Genomic DNA, 20,513 nt, shown 5'->3' with positions numbered 1-20,513 from the left:
TGGAGAAAATGGCCACTTTGGCCATTGGACTCTGTGGCACTGAAGTCCCTCCCCATTCTGCCATGGAAACATGGGCCAGTCATGCACTCCCCACCTAACCTACCTCACAGGGTAGTTGTGAGGATAAAATGTAGGAGGGGGGAAATACTGTAAGCTGCTTTGGGCCCCCACTGGGGAGAAAAGTGGGATATAAATAAAGTAAATAAAGATATAAATAAACAAATTGTCACATGACCTGCACCCCACCAACGCATGTCAATATTGACGGAGATCGTAAACCAGTATTGCTGTTGATTAAACTGTATTTTTTTATTTAAAAAAAGTGGATTCGTATTCTGCGTTTCGATATGTCCTTTGCACACAAGGATGATGCTTTAATAGGGTTGTCAGGTCCCTCTTTGCCAACGGTGGGAGGTTTTGGGGGCGGAGCCTGAGGAGGGCAAAGTTTGGGGAGGGACTTCAATGTCATAGAGTCCAATTGCCAAAGCGGCCATTTCCTCCAGGAGAACTGATCTCTATCGGCTGGAGATCAGCTGCAGTAGCAGGAGATCTCTAGCTAGTACCTGGAGGTTGGCAACCCTATGCTTTAATGTCACATTTTATTATATATTATAATACAATATAGTATTACATATACATATATATATATATATATATATATATATATAATGTAATACATACATACTGTGGTCATTGCCTAAATTAATTTGTTTCATAGCCTCGTGCAGCCTTTTTGCTTCTATTTTTCCCTGACGCTCAGTATTTATATTGCCTTCTTCCCTTGTGAAATCCGGGATTCGGAAGAAATTAATTTCTATTCCTGTCCTTACAAACAAGAGCCGTGGCCCGAGGGACTCACGCGAGAGCCTTCGGCTCCCTTCCCAGCCTTCCTTTCTCCTCTCATGCAAATTGAAAAGCCATAATGAGGCGCTAAAAAAGATGAGATTCAGCCGGCGCGCACGTTTTCCCTTGCAGGAGGGGATTTGACAAGACAGACACTCGACACCCTCTTAAGGCCGGGCCGGATTTTGCCTGAAATCTACTAAGCCAGGAGACCCCGGACTTTTTGAGCCCGTGGGCACGCTGGGGAATGGCCGCCGCAGGAGGCAGAGCCAACCACGCACCGAAAACCCCAAGGGCAGCTGCAACGAGAACGTTTCTGAGCACCGAGGATCGGGCAGTTCTAGAGCAGTGGTTCCCAACCTTTTTTTGACCAGGGACCACTAGGACTTTTTTGTTCGGTGCAGGGACCCCAAGGTTCAAAATAAAAATTCAGAGAATTTGAAAATAAACTTTAATCATAACTGTTAGTTAAACATTAAACTTAGAATAATATTTGAATATATATTTTTATAATAGAGAAATTTTAATTGAAAATATTAATTTATTATGGTTTATAACTTTGTTTTGCGGACCTTAATTTAGTTCTCGCGGACCCCTGGGGGTCCATGGACCCCCAGTTGGGAACCAGTGTTCTAGAGATTCCACCCTTCCACTCCAGACCCTGGCATCAAGTCCAGCTCTATTTCCAGTGGTCCCAGATCCCCGGACAGCCCGGAAACTATAGCGGGGGGGGGGGAAGAGAGCAAGCAGAGCTCTGTAAGCAGCACATCGGATCCACCCCTTCATTAAAACGGTTATAAATAATTTTGTTAAAACGACCCAGGCTAAAACAAATCTCTGCTGGCAAAGAATTCAATACGTAAGGAATGAAGAAACATGAAAACTGGCGCTAGAAGAGCCTGTTTGATAGGTCAGTTGGAGTCCCAGATCAGGACTTTGGCAGATGGGGGTTCTAATCCCCGAATAGCCAAGAAAGCTCGCTGGGTGACTTTGGGCCAACCACTCTCTCTCGGCCTAACCCACCTTGCGGGGATGTTGTGAGGATAAATTGAGGAGAGAAGAACAATGGACACGGCTCTAAACTCCTTAGAAGGCAGGATTTTTTTTAAAAAAAATGCGTTTGATAGATTCAGTGATGAAAAATCCCGCAGGATTCTCAGTACTTGCAAATAACCCTTTGTTGAGGTCGTATTTTACAGGGGACTGGAAAAAGCTCCCAGGGGTGGGTGGTGGATAGGAAGGCTCCGAAAGTCTAGGGCCCAAGACAGCTGAGGGCTCATAAGAACATCAGAAAGACCCTGCTGGATCAGACCAAGGTCCATCAAGTCCAGCAGTCTGTTCACACAGTGGCCAACCAGGTGCCTCTAGGAAGCCCACAAGCAGGACGACTGCAGCAGCATCCTGCCCATGTTAAACAGCACCTAATATAATAGGCATGCGCCTCTGATCCTGGACAGGATAGGTCTGCATCATGACTGGTATCCATTGTGACTAGTAGCCATGGATAGCCCTCTCCTCCATGAACATGTCCACTCCCCTCTTCAAGCCTTCCAGGATGGCAGCCATCACCACATCCTGGGGCAGGGAGTTCCACAATTTAACTATGTGTTGTGTGAAGAAATACTTCCTTTCGTCTGTTTCGAAGCTCTCACCCTCCAGCTTCAGCAGATGACCCTCTCTCCCCCCTTCACATTCCCTACATTTGACTTCTTATATAAGGGACCGGATATCCGTTTTTCTCCGAAAAGACGTCATCTGGACCCGTCACTAGCTTCGTTCTTCATCGTTCCAGAATTCAAGACAAAAACGTTGTCACCTTTGAAACAAAGCTGGCGAAAAGAAGAGTCGCTTACCTTGTCCTTCAGCTTTTTCATCCAATTTCTCACTAGAAAAAAGCAACCACCAAAACATTATAAGGCTGAAAACGCAAAAAAAGAACACCTAACATGGAGACGGCGTCAGATCATCACCACAGCCAGAGAGATGTGGTGGGTTACTGGGTCGGACTGGGATATGGACCAGATCTGAATCCCCACTCACATCCCTGGAAGTTTGCTGAGTGGCCTTGCGCCGGTCACACCCTCTCGACGTAGCCGACCTCACAGGGTTGTTGTGAGGATAAAATGGAGGAGATAGGGAAGCCGGCCTCCAGGTGGGACCTGGGGGATACCCTGGAATCACAGCTCATCCCCAGACTACAGAGATCAGTTCCCCTGGAGAAAATGGCTACTTTGGAGGGTGGACTCTCTGGCATTATACCCCGCTGAGGTCTCTGCCCTCCCCAGGCTCCATCCACAGATCTCCACCGAGTTTCCCAACCTGGATGCGGCCACCCTACTGCCACGTGTTATTCCATAAACCGGGTTTCCAGCTCTAGTTTTTGGGGCCTGGGTCCCAAATGTGTCTCAAAAAACAGATGCTGTCCCCTGCTGCTGCATCTTCACGTTGGGAACAGTTGCACCTAAGGTTGCCAGCTGTCCAGATACAAGGAAAGGGTACACTCCCATGTGAATTGACTGAATAGTGCACAAAAAGATTGAAGGCTTGAAAAAGACTGCACGAAATAGAATTATACCGGATTTCCATTGCCCTTCATCTCGCCTTTGCGACCTACTGATGCACTTTATGAAATTATTCTTGCGGACTTTATAAGGACTGAATATTGTTCCCATGGTTCACTCATGCACTTTATGAAACTATTTATGTAGCCTGAATAAGGATTGAGAATTTGGGCTCATATTTGTATTGTAAAGCCCTTATTGAAAGTTGGGGTCTTAATTACCTATGTGATACTTTTTTGCTCCAGAATTTTGTTCTTTGTAAGTTTCCAATACATATTCTTAATAGCATTAATTGCTATAGTTTGGTCTTCTTATTATAGAAAGAATTGTTTTGTGCTACTTTCTTGATTTCCACACTCCCTACTTAGCACTTGCAAGCGGTTTTTTGATTACTAGCCTCCAGGTGGTGGCTGGAGATCCCCTGGGATTACAACTGATCTCCAAGCGGCAGAGATCAGTTCCCCCGGAGAAAATGGAAGGTGGACTCTGTGGCACTGCACCCCCTCAAAGTCCCACCCCTCCCCAAAACCTGTCCTCCTCAGGCTCCCCCACCAAAACCTCCCCAACACAACCCAGAGCTGGCATCCCTAACAACGTGGTATAGTGGTTAAGAGCGGTGGTTTGGAGCGGTGGACTCTGACCTGGAGAACCGGGTTTGATTCCCCCACTCCTCCATACGAGCGGCGGAGGCTAATCTGGTGAACTTTGGTTGGTTTCCCCACTCCTTCACGTGAAGCCAGCTGGGTGACCTTGGGCTAGTCACAGCTTTCTTAGAGCTCTCTCTGCCCTACCTACCCTACAGGGTGTCTGTTGTGGGGAGGGGAGGGGAAGGCGATTGTAAGCCGGTTTGATTCTCCCTTAAGTGGTAGAGAAAGCCGGCCTAGAAAAACCAACTCTTCTTCTTCTAACAGACCCGCTAGTAGTGTGCTCGATGCCTTCCGTCCTCAAACGCACGCCGACTGCACCTCGGCTGGGGCACGGCAGAGCGTTCGCCACCGGTCAGGCCCGCGGCCTCTAGCCCCCCTTCCCAAGCAGCTGTCAAAACGGCTTTCCCAGGGGCATTTCCCCGCTTTCCCTCCCTGTTCCCTTGACAAGTGTGAAGGAGGCTAATTTCCCCTCAGCCGCCTGCCCTGACAACTCTTCAGATTGCTAATTTCCCAATTATCCACTCCAGAGTATCGAGGGAGGCCTTTGAGGAGCGCCTCCCGCCTCTCTCTCTGATCCCTCTGGCCACAAAGAAAAGGTGCCTTCTGGCCTGGGGCCTGATCTTTTGGACACATGAACACATGAAGCTGCCTTCTACTGAATCAGACCCTCGGCCCATCAAAGTCAGTATTGTATACTCAGACCGGCTCTCCAGGGTCTCAGGCAGAGAGGTCTTACACATCACCTACTTGCCTGGTCCCTTTAACTGGAGATGCCGGGGATTGAACCTGGGACCTTCTGCATGCCAAGCAGAGGCTCTACCACTGATCCAAAGCCCATCTCCATGGCTCTCCAGGGTCTCAGGCGGAGGTCTTTCACATCACCTACTTGCCTGGTCCCTTTAACTGGAGATGCCGTGGATTGAACCTGGGACCTTCTGCATGCCAAGTAGCTGCTCTACCACTGAGCCACGGCTCCTCTCCATGGCTCTCCAGGGTCTCAGGCGGAGGTCTTTCCCATCCCCTACCTGCCTGGTCCCTTTAACTGGAGATGCCGGGGATTGAACCTGTCCTCTCCAGGGTCTCAGACAGAGGCGCTTCACAACACCTAATGCCTGCTCCTTTTAACTGGAGATGCCGGGGATCGAACCTGGGACCTTCTGCATACAAAGCAGATGCTCTTCCACTGAGCCGTGGTCCCTCTCCGTGGCTCTTCAGGGTCTGAGGCTTTCTCATAGAATCGTAGAGTTGGAAGGGGTCACCAGGGTCATCTAGTCCGACCCCCTGCACAATGCAGGAAATTCACAACTACCTCCCCCCCTCCACACCCCTAGTGACCAGAAGATGGCCAAGATGCCCTCCCTCTCATCATCTGCCTAAGGTCACAGAATCAGCATTGCTGACAGATGGCCATCTAGCCTCTGCTAAAAAACCTCCAGGGAAGGAGAGCTGACTACCTCCCGAGGAAGCCTGTTCCACTGAGGAACCGCTCTAACTGCTAGAAAGTTCTTCCTAATGTCTAGACGGAAACTCTTTTGATTTAATTCCAACCCGTTGATTCTGGTCCGACCTTTTGGGCCAACAGAAAACAACTCGGCACCATCCTCTAGAACCGTGTTGGCGAACCTATGGCACGCGTGCCGACTCCGGCACGCGTCGCCCTCTCTGCTGGCACGCATGGCTCAGCTGGGCGGCGGGGCCCCTGCCCTCCCCGCCGCCAGCTTTGAACTGCTCTGCGCTGCCTGCAGGCAGCGCGGAGCAGTTCAAAGGCCCCAACCCTTTCCCCTGGACTCTCCGCCGCCCAGCCTTTCCCCTCTCCCCCCCTCCCCGGCCAAAAACCCGTTTGCGGGATGCACGCGGCGGCTGCCGCTTTCCAGCCCTCTTCTCCCTTTCCCTCCCCTCCTTCCCGGCCAAAAACCCCTTTGCAGAGCGCAGAGGCGGCTGCCGCCCTCCAGCCCCCTTCTCCCTCTCCTGGCCAAAAAACCCTTTGCGGGCGCACGAGGCAGCTGTCGCCCTCCAGCCCCCTTCTCCCTTTCCCTCCCCTCCTCCCCAGCCAAAAAACGCTTTGCAGAGTGCACGAGGCGGCTGCCGCCCTCCAGCCCCCTTCTCCCTCTCCCAGCCAAAAACCCTTTTGCAGGGCGCACGAGGCGGCTGTCGTCCTCCAGCCCCCTTCTTCCTTTCACTCCCCCCCTCCCCGGCCAAAAAACCCTTTGCAGAGCGCACGAGGCGGCTGCCGCCTCGCGAGCCGGCCCTCCAGCCCCCTTCCCTTTCTCCCTCGGTGCCTTCCATGGGCAAAAACCCTTTTCCTGGGTCACAAGGCAGCTGCCCTGCAGCCCCCTTTCCCCTCTCCCTTCAAAACCCCTTTCCTGGGCGCGCAAGGTGGCAGCGCGCTGGCCCAGAAGCCTCATTCTCCCCCCCCCCCCCGCCAGAAGCCCCTTTCCTCAGCTTGCGAGGCTGCAGCTGCCTCTCATGCTGGCCCAGAAGCCCCCTTCCCCACCAAAACCCCCTTTCCTTGGCGCACGAGGTGGCTGCTACCCTACTCACCAGCCCAGAAGCCCCCTTCCTTCCCTGGCCAGAAAGCTCTTCCTTCCTTTCTTCCTTTCCTTTTCCTCCCTCCGTCCCTCCCTGAAAACTTTCCTGATTCCAGCAAATGCCTGCTAGGTCTCTCCAGGACTTCCTCAAGAATGGAGAATACAGCCCTCCCACAACTGGTAGACTGCCTCTGAATGTGAAGGTACCACTATGGATGTCTGGTTCGCAGCTATATTAGGTCTAATGCAGTTTTTGTTCTAATGCAGTTTTTGCAGGCAGCGTGGAGCAGTTCAAAGGCCCTGCCCCCTTCCCTGGACTCCCTGCTGCCCAGCAGGGAGTCCAGGGAAGTTGTTTTTTCTAAACTAAAACCTCAGTATTCAGGTTAAATTGCCGTGTTGGCACTTTGCAATAAATAAGTGGGTTTTGGGTTCCAGTTTGGGCACTCGGTCTCTAAAAGGCTCGCCATCACTGCTCTAGAATGACATCCCTTCAAGTACTGACTGCCTGCTCCTTTTAGGTGGAGATGCCGGTGATTGAACCTGGGACCTCCTGGATGCCACACAGATGCTCTAGCAGTGAGCCACGGCCCTTTCCCTGGGGAGGAAACTTCAGGGGCACAGTGGTGGGTGGAGGCAAGGTTAAGCACGATCACATCCTACCACTCATCCATTGCAAATCCACCCCCAACCCCCGATCTTTTGCAAAGGATAATTTTGCACCGGCTGATTTCTAGTGCATAATTTGGGTCTGAATCCCTCGTCTTGTGTTTTTACTCTGAAGATGCAGGTTTAAGGGCACCTGGCAGCCAGAGGAAGACTAATAATAACCGTTTTTTCAAAAAAAAAATTGCAAATCCAAGCTCTGCATCTCCTCCATATTTTTACCTGTCAAATCACGGAGGCTTTCCAAAGGTGGGTGGCCAGAGCTGTCAGGAACCGTGAGGGCTCGGCTCTATTGACAGCAGAGGGAGGGAGAAGGGGGGTCAGGCGCCGTGGATCAGGAGGTCCACATCTTTGTAGAGGGACTGGAGCCGTGGCGGTAATGCGCGGCTTATCTGGAGCCAGAGGCGGGTAAGGAGGCAGCCGAATTTGCAGAGGGCACCAAATTATGCAGAGCTCAGGGAGGTCTCAATATAAATGCACAGCCAGGAGTGTTTTTTAGCAGGCAATATAAGCTACAGAATCGTAGAATCACAGAGTTGGAAGGGACCACCAGGGGGCATCTAGTCCAGCCCCCTGCACAATGCAGGACATTCATAACTACCCCCCTCCTTCGGCAGCCATTTAATGGCAGTTTTTTGTGGCGTCTGAATTCCAAAGGTGCCCGCCCATTCAAAAAGGTTGGGGACCCCTGCTCTGTGGCATTATACCCCATTGAGGTCCCTCCCCTTCCCCAAACCCCACCTTCCCTAGGCGCCACCCCCAAATCTCCAGCAATTTCCCAACACAGAGTTGGCAACCTTCCCCACAAGCCATGATCCCAATCTAATGCAGACCCACACAGGCATTCCCAAACCACGAGGGTCGCACCCAGAAACATACCCAGGAAAAGTATATTGCATAGTGAGGCCTCAGTGAAGATGTGAACCCAGGCCCTAGGCTGACAATTTCTCCTGCAAACTCCTCATTTTGGTAATAAAAAGTGAGCCCTCCTGCAGACAATGGTAAGGGAAACCTCCACGAGGTAGCGTGGTGTAGTGGTCAAGAGCGGTGGTTTGGAGCTGTGGACTAATCTGGAGGACCGGGTTTGATTCTCCACTCCTCCACATGAGCGGCGGAGGCTCATCTGGTGAACGGGGTTGGTTTCCCCACTCCTCCACACGAAGCCAGCTGGGTGATCTTGGGCTAGTCACAGCTCTCAGAGCTCTCTCAGCCCCACCTATCTTACAGTGTGTCTGATGTGGGGAGGGGAAGGGAAGGCGATTGTAAGCCGATTTGATTCTTCCTTAAGTGGTAGAGAAAGTCGGCATCTAAAAACCAACTCTTCTTCTATTACAACTGATCTCCAGGCAATAAAGATCAGTTCACTTGGAGAAATCGGCCACTTTGGAAGGTGGACTCTATGGCATTATATGCACCATTGAAGTCCCTCCCCTCCCCAAACCCCGCCCTCCTCAGGCTCCACCCCCAAACACTCCACGTATTTCCCAGTCTGGAGCCGGAAACCTTGCCGACAGGTGCTCAGACAAAACCCTACTGGGAAAGCATCGCTGATGGGGTGATTTCAGAAAGGAAGAGTTTTGTTGCAGGTCAAACCCTGGTGTCAGAAACCATCGTTTTGCAAAAGCCAGTTCTGTGGCCTCGATTCAAATTGCACAAGTGCGCACTGCAACTCTAGGGTTGCCAACTCCGGGCTGGGAAATTCCTGGAGGTTTTGGGGGTGGATCCTGAGGAGGGCAGGGTTTGGGGAGGGGAGGGACCCCAGCGGCATATAATGCCATGAAGTCCACCCTCCAAAGCAGCCATTTCCTCCAGGGGAGCTGATCTCTGTCATCTGGAGATCAGTTGTAATTCTGGGAGGATCTCTAGGCCCCACCTGGAGGTTGGTAATCCTAGGGCCTGCACGGATACATTATTATAGGTGTGCTGATTCTGTGACCTTGGGCAGATGATGAGAGGGAGGGCATCTTGGCCATCTTCCGGGCATGGAGTAGGGGGCACTGGGTGTGTGGTGGGGAGGTAGTTGTGAATTTCCTGCATTGTGCAGGGGGCTGGACTAGATGACCCCCGCCAAACAGTTAACTAGATGGTATTATCAACAAACAATGTAATTACATTGAATTAACTGTCTACTAACTATTTTTTAAAGGGCACCTTTTAATATTGCTATTCCTTTCGTATTGTGCCTTTTTATGCCAATAAAGGATTGATTGATTGATTGATTGATTGATTGATTGACTAGATGACCCTGGTGGTCCCTTCCAAGTCTATAATTCCATGATTCTCTTCTATAGGAAGCATCTCCTTTTTCTGTGAGACGCAGAGCGATGATCTGATCCCAGATCCTCCCCGTGTTACGTATCATCCAGCCATTAAGCACGCGCAAACTGTTGGGGTTTCTCTCTTGCACGAGTCTTTAAAGTATCTGTCACTATGCAGCACGGGAAAAGCAATCATTACGCCACTCCTTCCCGTTAAGAGAAGTTAAGAGAAACGCGGCTGGTTTGTAAACACGGCGCGGCGCTAATGGGCCGCTTCCCCTCCCCGTGCCGTAATTACAGCCACAGCTATTCATTAAGATTCAAAAGGGATGACGGGGGGGGGGGATAATGAATGAGACGGGACTTGATACAACTGCATGAAGGAAAAGGTGCTTTTTAAAAGGGGGAGTGAGACTCACTGCCGTTCTAACAGGGCTGCCAGGTCCCCTCCTCTCGATCGGCGGGAGGTTTGAGAGCTGGTTTGAGAGCCAGCGTGGTGTAGTGGTTAAGAGCGGTGGTTTGGAGCGGTGGACTCTGACCTGGAGAGCCGGGTTTGATTCCCCCACTCCTCCACATGAGCGGCGGAGGCTGATCTGGGGGACCAAGTTGGTTTCCTCATTCCTACACCCGAAGCCAGCTGGGTGACCATGGGCTAGTCACAGCTCTCTCAGCCCCACCTACCTCACAGGGTGTCTGTTGTGGGGAGGGGGAGGGAAGGTGATTGTAAGCCGGTTTGAGTCTCCCTTAAGTGGCAGAGAAAGTCGGCATATAAAAACCAACTACTAGTACTACTACTTCAACTTCTACTTCTTCTTTGCTGGGGTAGCTGCGCACACATGATGACCACTGGGCTGTGCCTCAGTGGTGGAGCGTCTGCTTGGCATGCAGAAGGTCCCAGGTTCAATCCCCGGCATCTCCAGTTAAAGGGACCAGGCAAGTAGGTGAATTGAAAGACCTCCACTTGAGACCCTGGAGAGCCGCTGCCGGTCAGAGTAGACAATACTGACTTTGATGGACCGAGGGTCTGGTTCAGCATAAGGCAGCTTCAAGTGTTCACATGTTCTCTTCCATGTTTACTTCTGGAAGGGCCGCATCACCGTGGCCGATTTGGCATTGAATGCTACAGCAGCCGCAGCAATGCAGCGTTTTCCAGGGGTAAACCCGGAAGTGACTTCGTCGTGTGCGCGCAGCCATGCGCGCGCACAATTGCCACTCCAGAGCAGCTGTGTGGATTGGCAGGCAACGGCCCACCGAAACCACCCACCCGGCAACCCTACGTTCAAATTAGGTCTCGGGGGAAACTGAACTGCGTGCCTGGGAAGGTTCCCATAACAAGACAGAGTAGTACCACGCTTGCCAACCTCCAGGCAGGGCCTGGGGATCTCCCAGAATGTTAAGTAGTTTCCACCACCAATGAGCTGTACACTTCGAGATACGGCGACATTTCCTTGGCCGCCTTTCCAGGAAGCTGCAGTCACAGCCAAACAGCTGGCAAATCTGTACAATGCAGCTCACACTGGTTTCTCTCCCTGCAACCGTGTATACAATCGCACGGAGCCACTTGGCAGTTCGGACTGGCCCGGAAAATGGGTTAAGGCTTGGATGCACAGGATGTGGGGGGCGGGGGGGGGGGGAAGAATGAATCACTATGGGTTAACAAATGTTCTCTCCAAGCCAATGTCGACAGCCAAATCTCTCCGGCGCTTCTAAATTACCGATAGGTTAATGGAAAACGGTTCTTCGGAGGCCCTTCATTACGCTTCGGAGCTCAGACACAGCTTTGGCTTTTATTTATCAAAAATCAAAGCCAAAGAGACTCTCCAGTCATACCCGCTCGTATCGATCCCCCTTTGCTAATGAATACCACTTTCAGGGTTTATTGGTAAAGAACAGTTGCCTGAGGTTGGAAGCAATTATGCCGTTACTAGAAGCGACGACAATATTGATACTGATACGTTCTCTTAATAGAGGCTCTTCTTCTTCGGCTCCCAGAGCAAAAATATGATTTATGTGTTTACTACAAGCGAGTACCTCTGCAGGAGTTTTGATTTCCCCTGTCCTCAAGAAGCCTCTCTTCCACACAAGCTTTCAATCTTTCTTTCTTTTTTCCAAAAAGTGAACATGCACAACACCAAAGTAGGAGAGCAACCCAAAGCTAGGGTTGCCAGGTCCCTCTTTGCCACCAGCGGGAGGTTTTTGGGGAGGAGCCGGAGGAGGGCAGGGTTTGGGGAGGGGAGGGACTTATATGTCATAAAGTCCAATTGCCAACGTGGCCATTTTCTCCAGGTGGATTGATCTCTATTGTCTAGAGATCAGTTGTAATAGCAGGCGATCTCCTGCCACCACCTGGAGGTTCAGTATAGGAATAGCTGTAAATAATGCCAACAAATTTGTGGCTATATATTTTCAGTATGTGGTAATATACCCACCAACATCTCATATTACCAACAAAAACATGTATTTATTTCTTATGCACATAGAATTTTTAAACAGTGAAATATTTTAGCAATTCCTATAAGAGGTAAGTATTGCAATAGTTTAAAATGTCCCCTATAAGGTATATAATGTCCTATAAGATGTATTTCTTTTCTTTTGCAGCAGCTGGTTGGTTGAAGGAGAAAACGATCGTTTCAAGGCACAAAGGCCAATTCTTCTTCAGTTCTTCCTATATGATACAACAAATAAAGCTTTTTGATAATTATACATATCTTTAAAAATTATTATTCTATATCAAGACTGCAATAAATAACAATTCCAACACTCTCATTAATATATATATACTTACAAAAATACGTCCTATGCAATTACTCATCATCATCCATAGTAACAGGTTTCAGTCGAATAACCATTTATGGATATGATATACAATAAATCCCACACAGGGTAAGTGACAGGAATCGATCCACTCCGGTAACGATCGCTATGGGCTCTCCGGTAGCCCCGACCGTCGCGAATATTTATATGATTGATTTCGAGAAAAAGTATATTTATGGCAACCACCCCTTTAAAGAGCAAGTGTGGGGGTATCGACGGTACATAGATGATCTTTTATTTTTGCTTTCCCCGGATATAGATTTTGGTTCATTTTTGGACTGGTTAAATAGCTGTGCTAGTGTCCAGTTCACTGGGAAATCGGATAGGGAGCACATCCCTTATCTGGACACAATGGTATATAAGGATAAAAACAAACTGGCGGTGACCTTGTATAAAAAGGAGACAGATAGGAATGCTCTTTTACATTTTCAATCCTTTCATCCTAGGCATATGAGGGAGAATTTACCCTACGGACAATTTTTGCGCATTAAACGCAATAATACGTGTCCACCAGACTATCAGCAACATGCAGCAGCTCTAGAAACTGCTTTGGAGGATAGGGGGTATCCCAGGAAAGTCATCCAAAAAGCTAGATGGAAGGCAAATAATGTGGATCGGGACACTTTAATTTATAGGAATTGTAAGGATAGAGAAGGGGTCAAACCTTTAGCTTTCGCTCTACAGCATAGTCACCTATCAGCACAGATTGCAGGGATTGTAAAGAAACATTGGCATTTATTGTCTGATATTCCCGGATGTGCAGTACCTCCAAAAATAGGCTTTAAAAAAACCTATGCATTGAAAGATAGACTGGTTCATTCTGATATATACAGGGAGACTAAAAGACCATCTGTTGTGGGACATTTCAAGTGTCATCGGTGCCTCGCCTGCAATTTGGCATTGGAGGTGAAGGAATTTAAAAGAACAGATTCAGATTTCAAGTTCAAATTGCGCTCATTTTCTAATTGCAATACCAAATATTGTATTTATTGCCTCATTTGTCCCTGCCAACTTTTTTATGTTGGCTCTAGCGTACGGCCAATAAAAGCACGGATCTTAGAGCACAGATCTAGAATTAGGGCAGGTTTAACTACAGCCCCGGTCGTCGACCATTTTTTAAAATTAAAACACAATGAGAATGAGCTAAGATTCTTTGTGATTTGGCGTCTACAAAGTAACAGATTTAATAGGAGTGACTATGAAAGAATCCTTAGACGTAAGGAAGCATACTTTATACATGTTTTGAATACCATGGCGCCACAGGGTTTAAACTTAGAGAATGATTTGTCCTGTTTTCTGTAAATGAGTACTGTCACTTTAAGAATCTGGCTCACAGGCGATGTACATCAGCTGCATTGAGGAGCGAACACCGGAGAGCTATTTAGGTAACTAGCTTGCACTATTGTAATAACGCCATTAGGATCGTTACCGGAGTGGATCGATTCCTGTCACTTACCCTGTGTGGGATTTATTGTATATCATATCCATAAATGGTTATTCGACTGAAACCTGTTACTATGGATGATGATGAGTAATTGCATAGGACGTATTTTTGTAAGTATATATATATTAATGAGAGTGTTGGAATTGTTATTTATTGCAGTCTTGATATAGAATAATAATTTTTAAAGATATGTATAATTATCAAAAAGCTTTATTTGTTGTATCATATAGGAAGAACTGAAGAAGAATTGGCCTTTGTGCCTTGAAACGATCGTTTTCTCCTTCAACCAACCAGCTGCTGCAAAAGAAAAGAAATACATCTTATAGGACATTATATACCTTATAGGGGACATTTTAAACTATTGCAATACTTACCTCTTATAGGAATTGCTAAAATATTTCACTGTTTAAAAATTCTATGTGCATAAGAAATAAATACATGTTTTTGTTGGTAATATGAGATGTTGGTGGGTATATTACCACATACTGAAAATATATAGCCACAAATTTGTTGGCATTATTTACAGCTATTCCTATACTGAATTTCTCATCTTAAGATAAGTGTATAGAGGTGTCTGATTTGTTTTCCACCATCTGGAGGTTGGCAACCCTACCCAAAGCCCTGGGGCATTCTGGTCTGTTTCATACAGCTTCACCCATTTCAGACAGCTTCAGGGAAGCCTCTATTTCTGGGATGAAGAGGAAGAGTTGGTTTTTATACCCCGATTTTCTCTACCTTTAAGGAGACTCAAATTGGTTTACAATCGCCTTCCTCTCCCCACAACAGATACCTCATGAGGTAGGCAGGGCTGAGAGTTCGGAGAGAACTGTGAGTGGCCCGAGGTCACCCAGCAGGCTTCACGCGGAGGAGTGGGGAATCGAACCCAGTTCTCCAGATTAGAGTCCATCCCCACTCCTCCACATGAAGTTTGCTGGGTGACCTTGGGCTAGTCACAGTTTTCTCACAACTCCCTCCACCTCGGCTACCTCACAAGGTGCCTGTTGCAGGGAGAGGAAGGGAAAGGTGAGTGTAAGCCGCTTTGAGACTCCTTAGAGGTAGAGAAAAGCAGGGTATAAAAACCAACTCTTCTTCTTTTTCTTGCTATTTCGTTTTCTGTTCCATTTAAGACCTCCAGGATTTTATCCCCAGGATGCAAGAAGGCTACCTGGAAGCACCTGGGTATCGTGCTAGAGAGACCTTGAAGCTATACCTGACAAAAAAGGATGCCGGTCCAAGGCACAGTTTGGGTCTCTGAGACCGTTCGTCTGCCTCTGTTGAATGGGAGAAGCAAGGAAGGCGCCGGAAGCAAAATCTATACCCCCGGGATGTGCCCAAAGCAGGCTGGGCAGTTGATAGCTTTACATTCCCTTTAGGATTATAGATGGTTTTGCCGTTAAGTGGGTAAGGAGCTAGCTGGTGAACGCTGCAGATGTACATGCTGGATGCACTGCTTGGTTAATGGAGCTGAATATTCGTCTAAGGCGGGCTTGTCAAATGCTTAAATGGTGATCCATTTAAGGGCCAATTAGAGGTGACACACAGACACAAATATTCTTTCCTCAATCCCTTTCTTTTCTCTTTTGTTTTGCTTTCGACCAGAAACACAAGGGTGGTTTCCACAGGGGGGGCAGGCATGAGTGGTTTCCCCATCACTGCTGTGGAGGAGAAGGAGGAGGAGGAGGAGGAGGAGGAGGAGAAGAAGAAGCAGCCCTGCTGGATCAGACCAAGGCCCTTCAAGTCTAGCAGTCTGTTCACAAGGTGGCCAACCAGGTGCCTCTAGGAAGCCACTAACATGACGACTGCAGCAGCAGCAATATCCTGCCTGTCTTCCACAGCACCTCATATAATAGGCACTCTCCTCTGATCCTGGAGAGAATAGGCATGCATCATTACTAGTATCCATTTTTACTAGTAGCCATGAATACCTCTCTCCTCCATAAACATGTCCACTCCCCTCTTAAAAGTCTTCCAAGCTGGCAGCCATCACCACATCCTGGGGCAGGGAGTTCCACAATTTAACTATGCGTTGTGTGAAGAAATACTTCCTTCTACAGTATCTGTTTTGAATCTCTCACCCTCCAGCTTCAGCAGATGACCCTAGGTTCTAGTATTATGAGAGAGGAAGAAAAGCTTCTCCCTGTCCACTCTCTCCATACCATGCTTGATTTCATAGACCTCTATCATGTCTCCCCTTAACCGCCTTCTTTCCAAGCTAAACAGCCCTAAGCATTTTAACTGCTCCTCATAGGGCAGTTGCTCTAACCCCCTGATCATTTTGGTTGCTTTTCATCTCTCACCACCTCAATTTGACTCAGTTCTTCAGACACCCTTCCTAACAGCAGTAGTCCTGGCAAGGGTGTGTGCCCCACATTTTCCACAGTGAAAACAGATGCAAGAAATTAATTCAGTTTCTCTGCCATCTCCCCAACTTCCTTGTATTCCCCTCGTCATCCAAAGGCCAAACTGCCTCCCTAGGCTGTGACTCGATGGACAAAAAAAGGACATGAATGTTTCCCTACAAGCGTATGGGTGGATGGTCGTGAGACCTTCACATGGGGTAGAAAATGAGTTTTGCTTACCTAGGCCCTGGTTCTGCCGTTCCCATTCGATGGCACCTGGAACCTGGTATGATACTCCAGAGATCTCCCCCACAGGGTTCTCCAGGCTTTCCAGGGGGTCCGGAGACGTCTCTCCAGGGAGGGTGAAACTAGACTGGTCGCCGTCTCCATCCAGGCTTTCGTCCATCGAATTGGCATCTTTCTCGTCCTCATCGTCTTCCTCCTCGTCCTCTTCATCTGGTTCCTCTTCCTCTTCTTCCTCCTCCTCTTCCTCTTCTTCCTCTAGACGGGCAGCAAACAAGGCAATTTTGAGGAAAATGCAGAGGGTTTCATTCACCGGTTATCACCACAGTTTGTGCCTTAGACTGGCCTCCTCTCCTTTTTTTAAATTTTTTATTATGAAGGAAAAGGGTAGGGAAAGTACGGGAAAAGGGAACATACATAAGCGTCAAATAGCTGCATGGCCTACACAAATCAGGGCAGTTGTCCAACACAGAAATATAGTTTATAGAGATATTAAAATATAATTGATAATTGATTCTAACATCCATTATTTCTACTCTATGTTAAACCTTTACACGTTAGTATAAATTGCAGAAAATAGATTTCAACATGAAAATATGATTTGTAAAAACAATTCTAACCTTCTATCCTCTATACTCTTTTATCATTAAACCGTTATGTTCTGATAAAAAAGTTTCCATTTTTCAGCTCATAGTGTTGATCTTTATTTACTAGATTAGTCATTTTGGCCATGGTTGCATATTCAGAACGTTAGTGATAATATTGCTATAGAGCTATAACAGTACATTGCTATGACGGTATAACGCTACACAAGGTAGAGAGTTTATTTAGCCCTTCTAGATCCTTACGCGTTTCGCACACAGCTTCATCAGGGGACCTTCTATAGAGATTTCTCAGCTCCCACCTTGAACAGTTAATTGTTCAAGGCGGGAGCTGAGAAATCTCTATAGAAGGTCCCCTGACGAAGCTGTATAGGAAACACGTAGGGATCTAGAAGGACTAAATAAACTCTCTACCATGCACCTTGTTCTTCTTGTCCTTCCTGCCTACTGATGCGGCCTTATTTTTCTCCTGGTATAACACTATAACAACTACCTTAAAAATAAAAAATAAAATAAAAAAATGAAAGCCAGCTAAAGGCTCTCTAGAGGTGCAGAGTGGCTACGAGGGGACATGGTTGTAAAATGGTGCTTTTGCAGGTGAGAGTTTCAAAAACCCACACTTTCCTGTCCCCATGGCATGAAAACCCACTTTGACTGCAATCTTTCCAAAGCATGTTTGAGAAAGATCACAGGAAAGCAGGGTGGAAGCCAGAAAGCACAGAAATGGGCAAATTGTGGAACTCCCTGCCCCAGGATATGGTGACGGCTGCCAACTTGGAAGGCTTGAAGAGGGGAGTGGACATGTTCATGGAGGAGAGGGCTATCCATGGCTACTAGTCAAAATGGATCCTAGTCATGATGCATACCTATTCTCTCCAGGATCAGAGGAGCATGCCTATTATATTGGGTGCTGTGGAACACAGGCAGGATGGTGCTGCTGCAGTCGTCTTGCTTGTGGGCTTCCTAGAGGCCCCTGGTTGGCCACTGTGTGAACAGACTGCTGGATTTGATGGGCCTTGGCCTGATCCAGCAGGTCTTTACTTATGTTCTTATAGTGTGGATGCTCTGAAAAAGACCACTCCAGTTTGGGGGCCATGGCGGAGCTCAAGAGCCATGTGGGAGCAGCCGTTAGAGCACTGGTTCCCAACCAGGGGTCCGTGGACCCCCAGGGGTCCGCGAGAACTAAATTAAGGTCCGCAAAACAAAGTTATAACCCCATAATAAATTAATATTTTCAATTAAAAGTTCTCTATTATAAAAATATATATTCAAATAGTATTCTAAGTTTAATGTTTAACTAACAGTTATGATTAAAGTTTATTTTCAAATTCCCGGAATTTTTATTTTGAACCTTGGGGTCCCTGCACCGAACAAAAAAGTCCTAGTGGTCCCTGGTCAAAAAAAGGTTGGGAACCACTGCGTTAGAGGGTGCCATAATGTACCACCTCTGGAGCACTGCATATTGCAAATGCTCGATGTTATCACTGCATATCGACATGCCAAATTATGGAAAGTTCAAAAGACACAGAAGTCTGCTCTAGGACTAATAAACACGCCCATTGGAACTGTCGCCCTTGAATCTAACTCAAGTACTCTTGTGACAAATGCTGAGTACTGCATTCCTGAACGTAATATGTTTCCATCCCACCCTTTCTCTAAGCAGCTCAGGATAACGTGCACACACCATTACCAATTTTATCTCCACAACAACCCTGTGGGGTAGGTAAGGCTAAGCAAAAATGTCTAATTCAGGGTCAGTAACAAGTCAGTTCTGAGCAGAATTACACCCTTATAACACCACTGACTTTAGTGCTGCAGATCTGTAGGGGATTGCCGTACTAGTGAGCTCCATGGCTGAGTGGAGATTTGAACCCAGGTCTTTCCCGTCCTAGCCAGGCATTTTAACGAGGACACCACAATGGCCTTCGCACGCCTTCGTAATTCCACTTTTTGCCTTTATTTCTAGTGTTCCTTGCCTTGGACAGTTCGCTGTTCGCCTCGTTCGCCCGTTTTGCGACTCTTAATCCTGTTGCGTTGCTCACCGGATGTCTGATCACCTTGATTTATTCAGTAATCCACCTTGAGCCTCAGCGAGAAAAGGAGGCCATGAATAAAGTAAATCAATCAATAAACCCGCCGTGCTCCAAAAAGCAAGTGGTGTGCCACTCAGTTATCGGAAACATGGCTTTCTCGCTATCGCACGTTTATCCTGCCCTTCCTGCGAGCTCAGAGAGGCGTTCCTGTTTCTTCTCGGCTGCCCCAGTTTATCCCTACAGCTGCCTTGTGAGGCAGGTCAGGCTGATAGAAAGTACGGTCACTCAGTAGGGTTGCCAACCTCCAGGTATGTAAGTAGCAAGAAATCTTATTGGTGCTTGACACATATGACATCCACAATACAAGAGTGAATGATACATATAAGAACAGTCAAAGTTATATACAGTTTGTACAATCTAAATAGGGTGCAGTCTCAGTGCACCAATTGCCATGTTCTTTCAAGTAAATGTTGTATTTTCTTCAAAAAGTCCAATAGTAGGTACTATCCCAACAGCACACCTTTGGGCCGGGGACCACCAGTAAATTGTTGTTAATTGAGCGTATCGCTCTCTGGGGGGGGGGGCGTACCGGGAGACACGGTCGCACAGATACGAAGGTCCCAGACCATGTAAGGTTTGAAAGGTTAAAACTTGAACCTGATCTGGTACTCCGCCTGGAGCCAGTGCAGCTGACGTAGTACTGGCCAAATATTGGCCCTCATCGGCCCTCAGCAGGGTCCCAGTAAGGACTAGGGTTGCCAGCCTCCAGGTACTTTGCTCCTAGCTGGCTAAGAAGACTTCGGTTTCACAGTACATACAAATATTTGAACGTCCTGCCTTGCTTTGTCATTACGGGACAGTAGTACGCAAGTGCATTTGGACTAGACTGGATTGTCGGCTCGCTCCTTTGGATTTTCGGCTCGCTCTCTTGTGGGAGTGGTGTTTTTTGTTTATATTAGATAAAATATTGACCAATTGACATTACTGTATAACCTCGCATAGATCTTAATTAGTAACATGATATTATAAGTGAGAGATTAATTTGAATGAGCTTTCGTGCTGTCTCTATTCTCTAACCTGCAGGTACTAGCTGGAGATCTCCCGCTATTACAACTGATCTCCAGCCGACTGAGATCAGTTCCCCTGGAGAAATTGGCCGCTTTGGCCATTGGACTCTACGGCATTGAAGTCCCTCCCCGAACCATGCCCTCCTCAGGCTCCACCCCAAAATCCTCCCACCGGTGGTGAAGAGGGACCTGGCAACCCTAGTAAGGACCCTCATTGTGGCATTTTGTACCAGCTGGAGTTTCCGGATCAGTTTCGAGGGCAGCCCTACGTCCAGCGAGTTCCCAGTCCGTTTCAAAGGATTTGTTCTTTGCCTTCTTACAAGAGATGAGACTCCCGCGCAGCATTCGTCACAACACTCGAGAGAGATTGGATTTAGTAGTTATTCAGCTTTTGAGCATGTTAACCTGTTCCGCGAAGACACGGCCAACAGCGGTTTAGGAGGACCCAACACATGAAGGCGCTTCCCATCG

At 47.9% G+C, this 20,513-nt stretch overlaps 1 protein-coding gene across 1 annotated transcript in view; it reads right to left on the bottom strand.

The window, feature by feature from the left end:
* ARMH4 (armadillo like helical domain containing 4) overlaps positions 1 to 20,513 on the bottom strand; it is a 46,805-nt gene that overhangs the window by 4,459 nt on the left and 21,833 nt on the right. Inside the window, exons 4-6 of the mRNA XM_056850694.1 lie at positions 17,218 to 17,220; positions 16,338 to 16,598; positions 2,697 to 2,728 (exon numbers count right to left, since the gene is read on the bottom strand). Coding sequence (XP_056706672.1) covers positions 2,697 to 2,728; positions 16,338 to 16,598; positions 17,218 to 17,220 — 296 coding nt within the window. The remainder of the gene's footprint in view (positions 1 to 2,696; positions 2,729 to 16,337; positions 16,599 to 17,217; positions 17,221 to 20,513) is intronic.

The sequence above is a fragment of the Euleptes europaea genome, chromosome 6 (genome assembly GCF_029931775.1).
Source record: "Euleptes europaea isolate rEulEur1 chromosome 6, rEulEur1.hap1, whole genome shotgun sequence".
Lineage (NCBI taxonomy): Eukaryota > Metazoa > Chordata > Lepidosauria > Squamata > Sphaerodactylidae > Euleptes > Euleptes europaea.
This window is presented reverse-complemented; position numbering and strand designations above follow the sequence as displayed.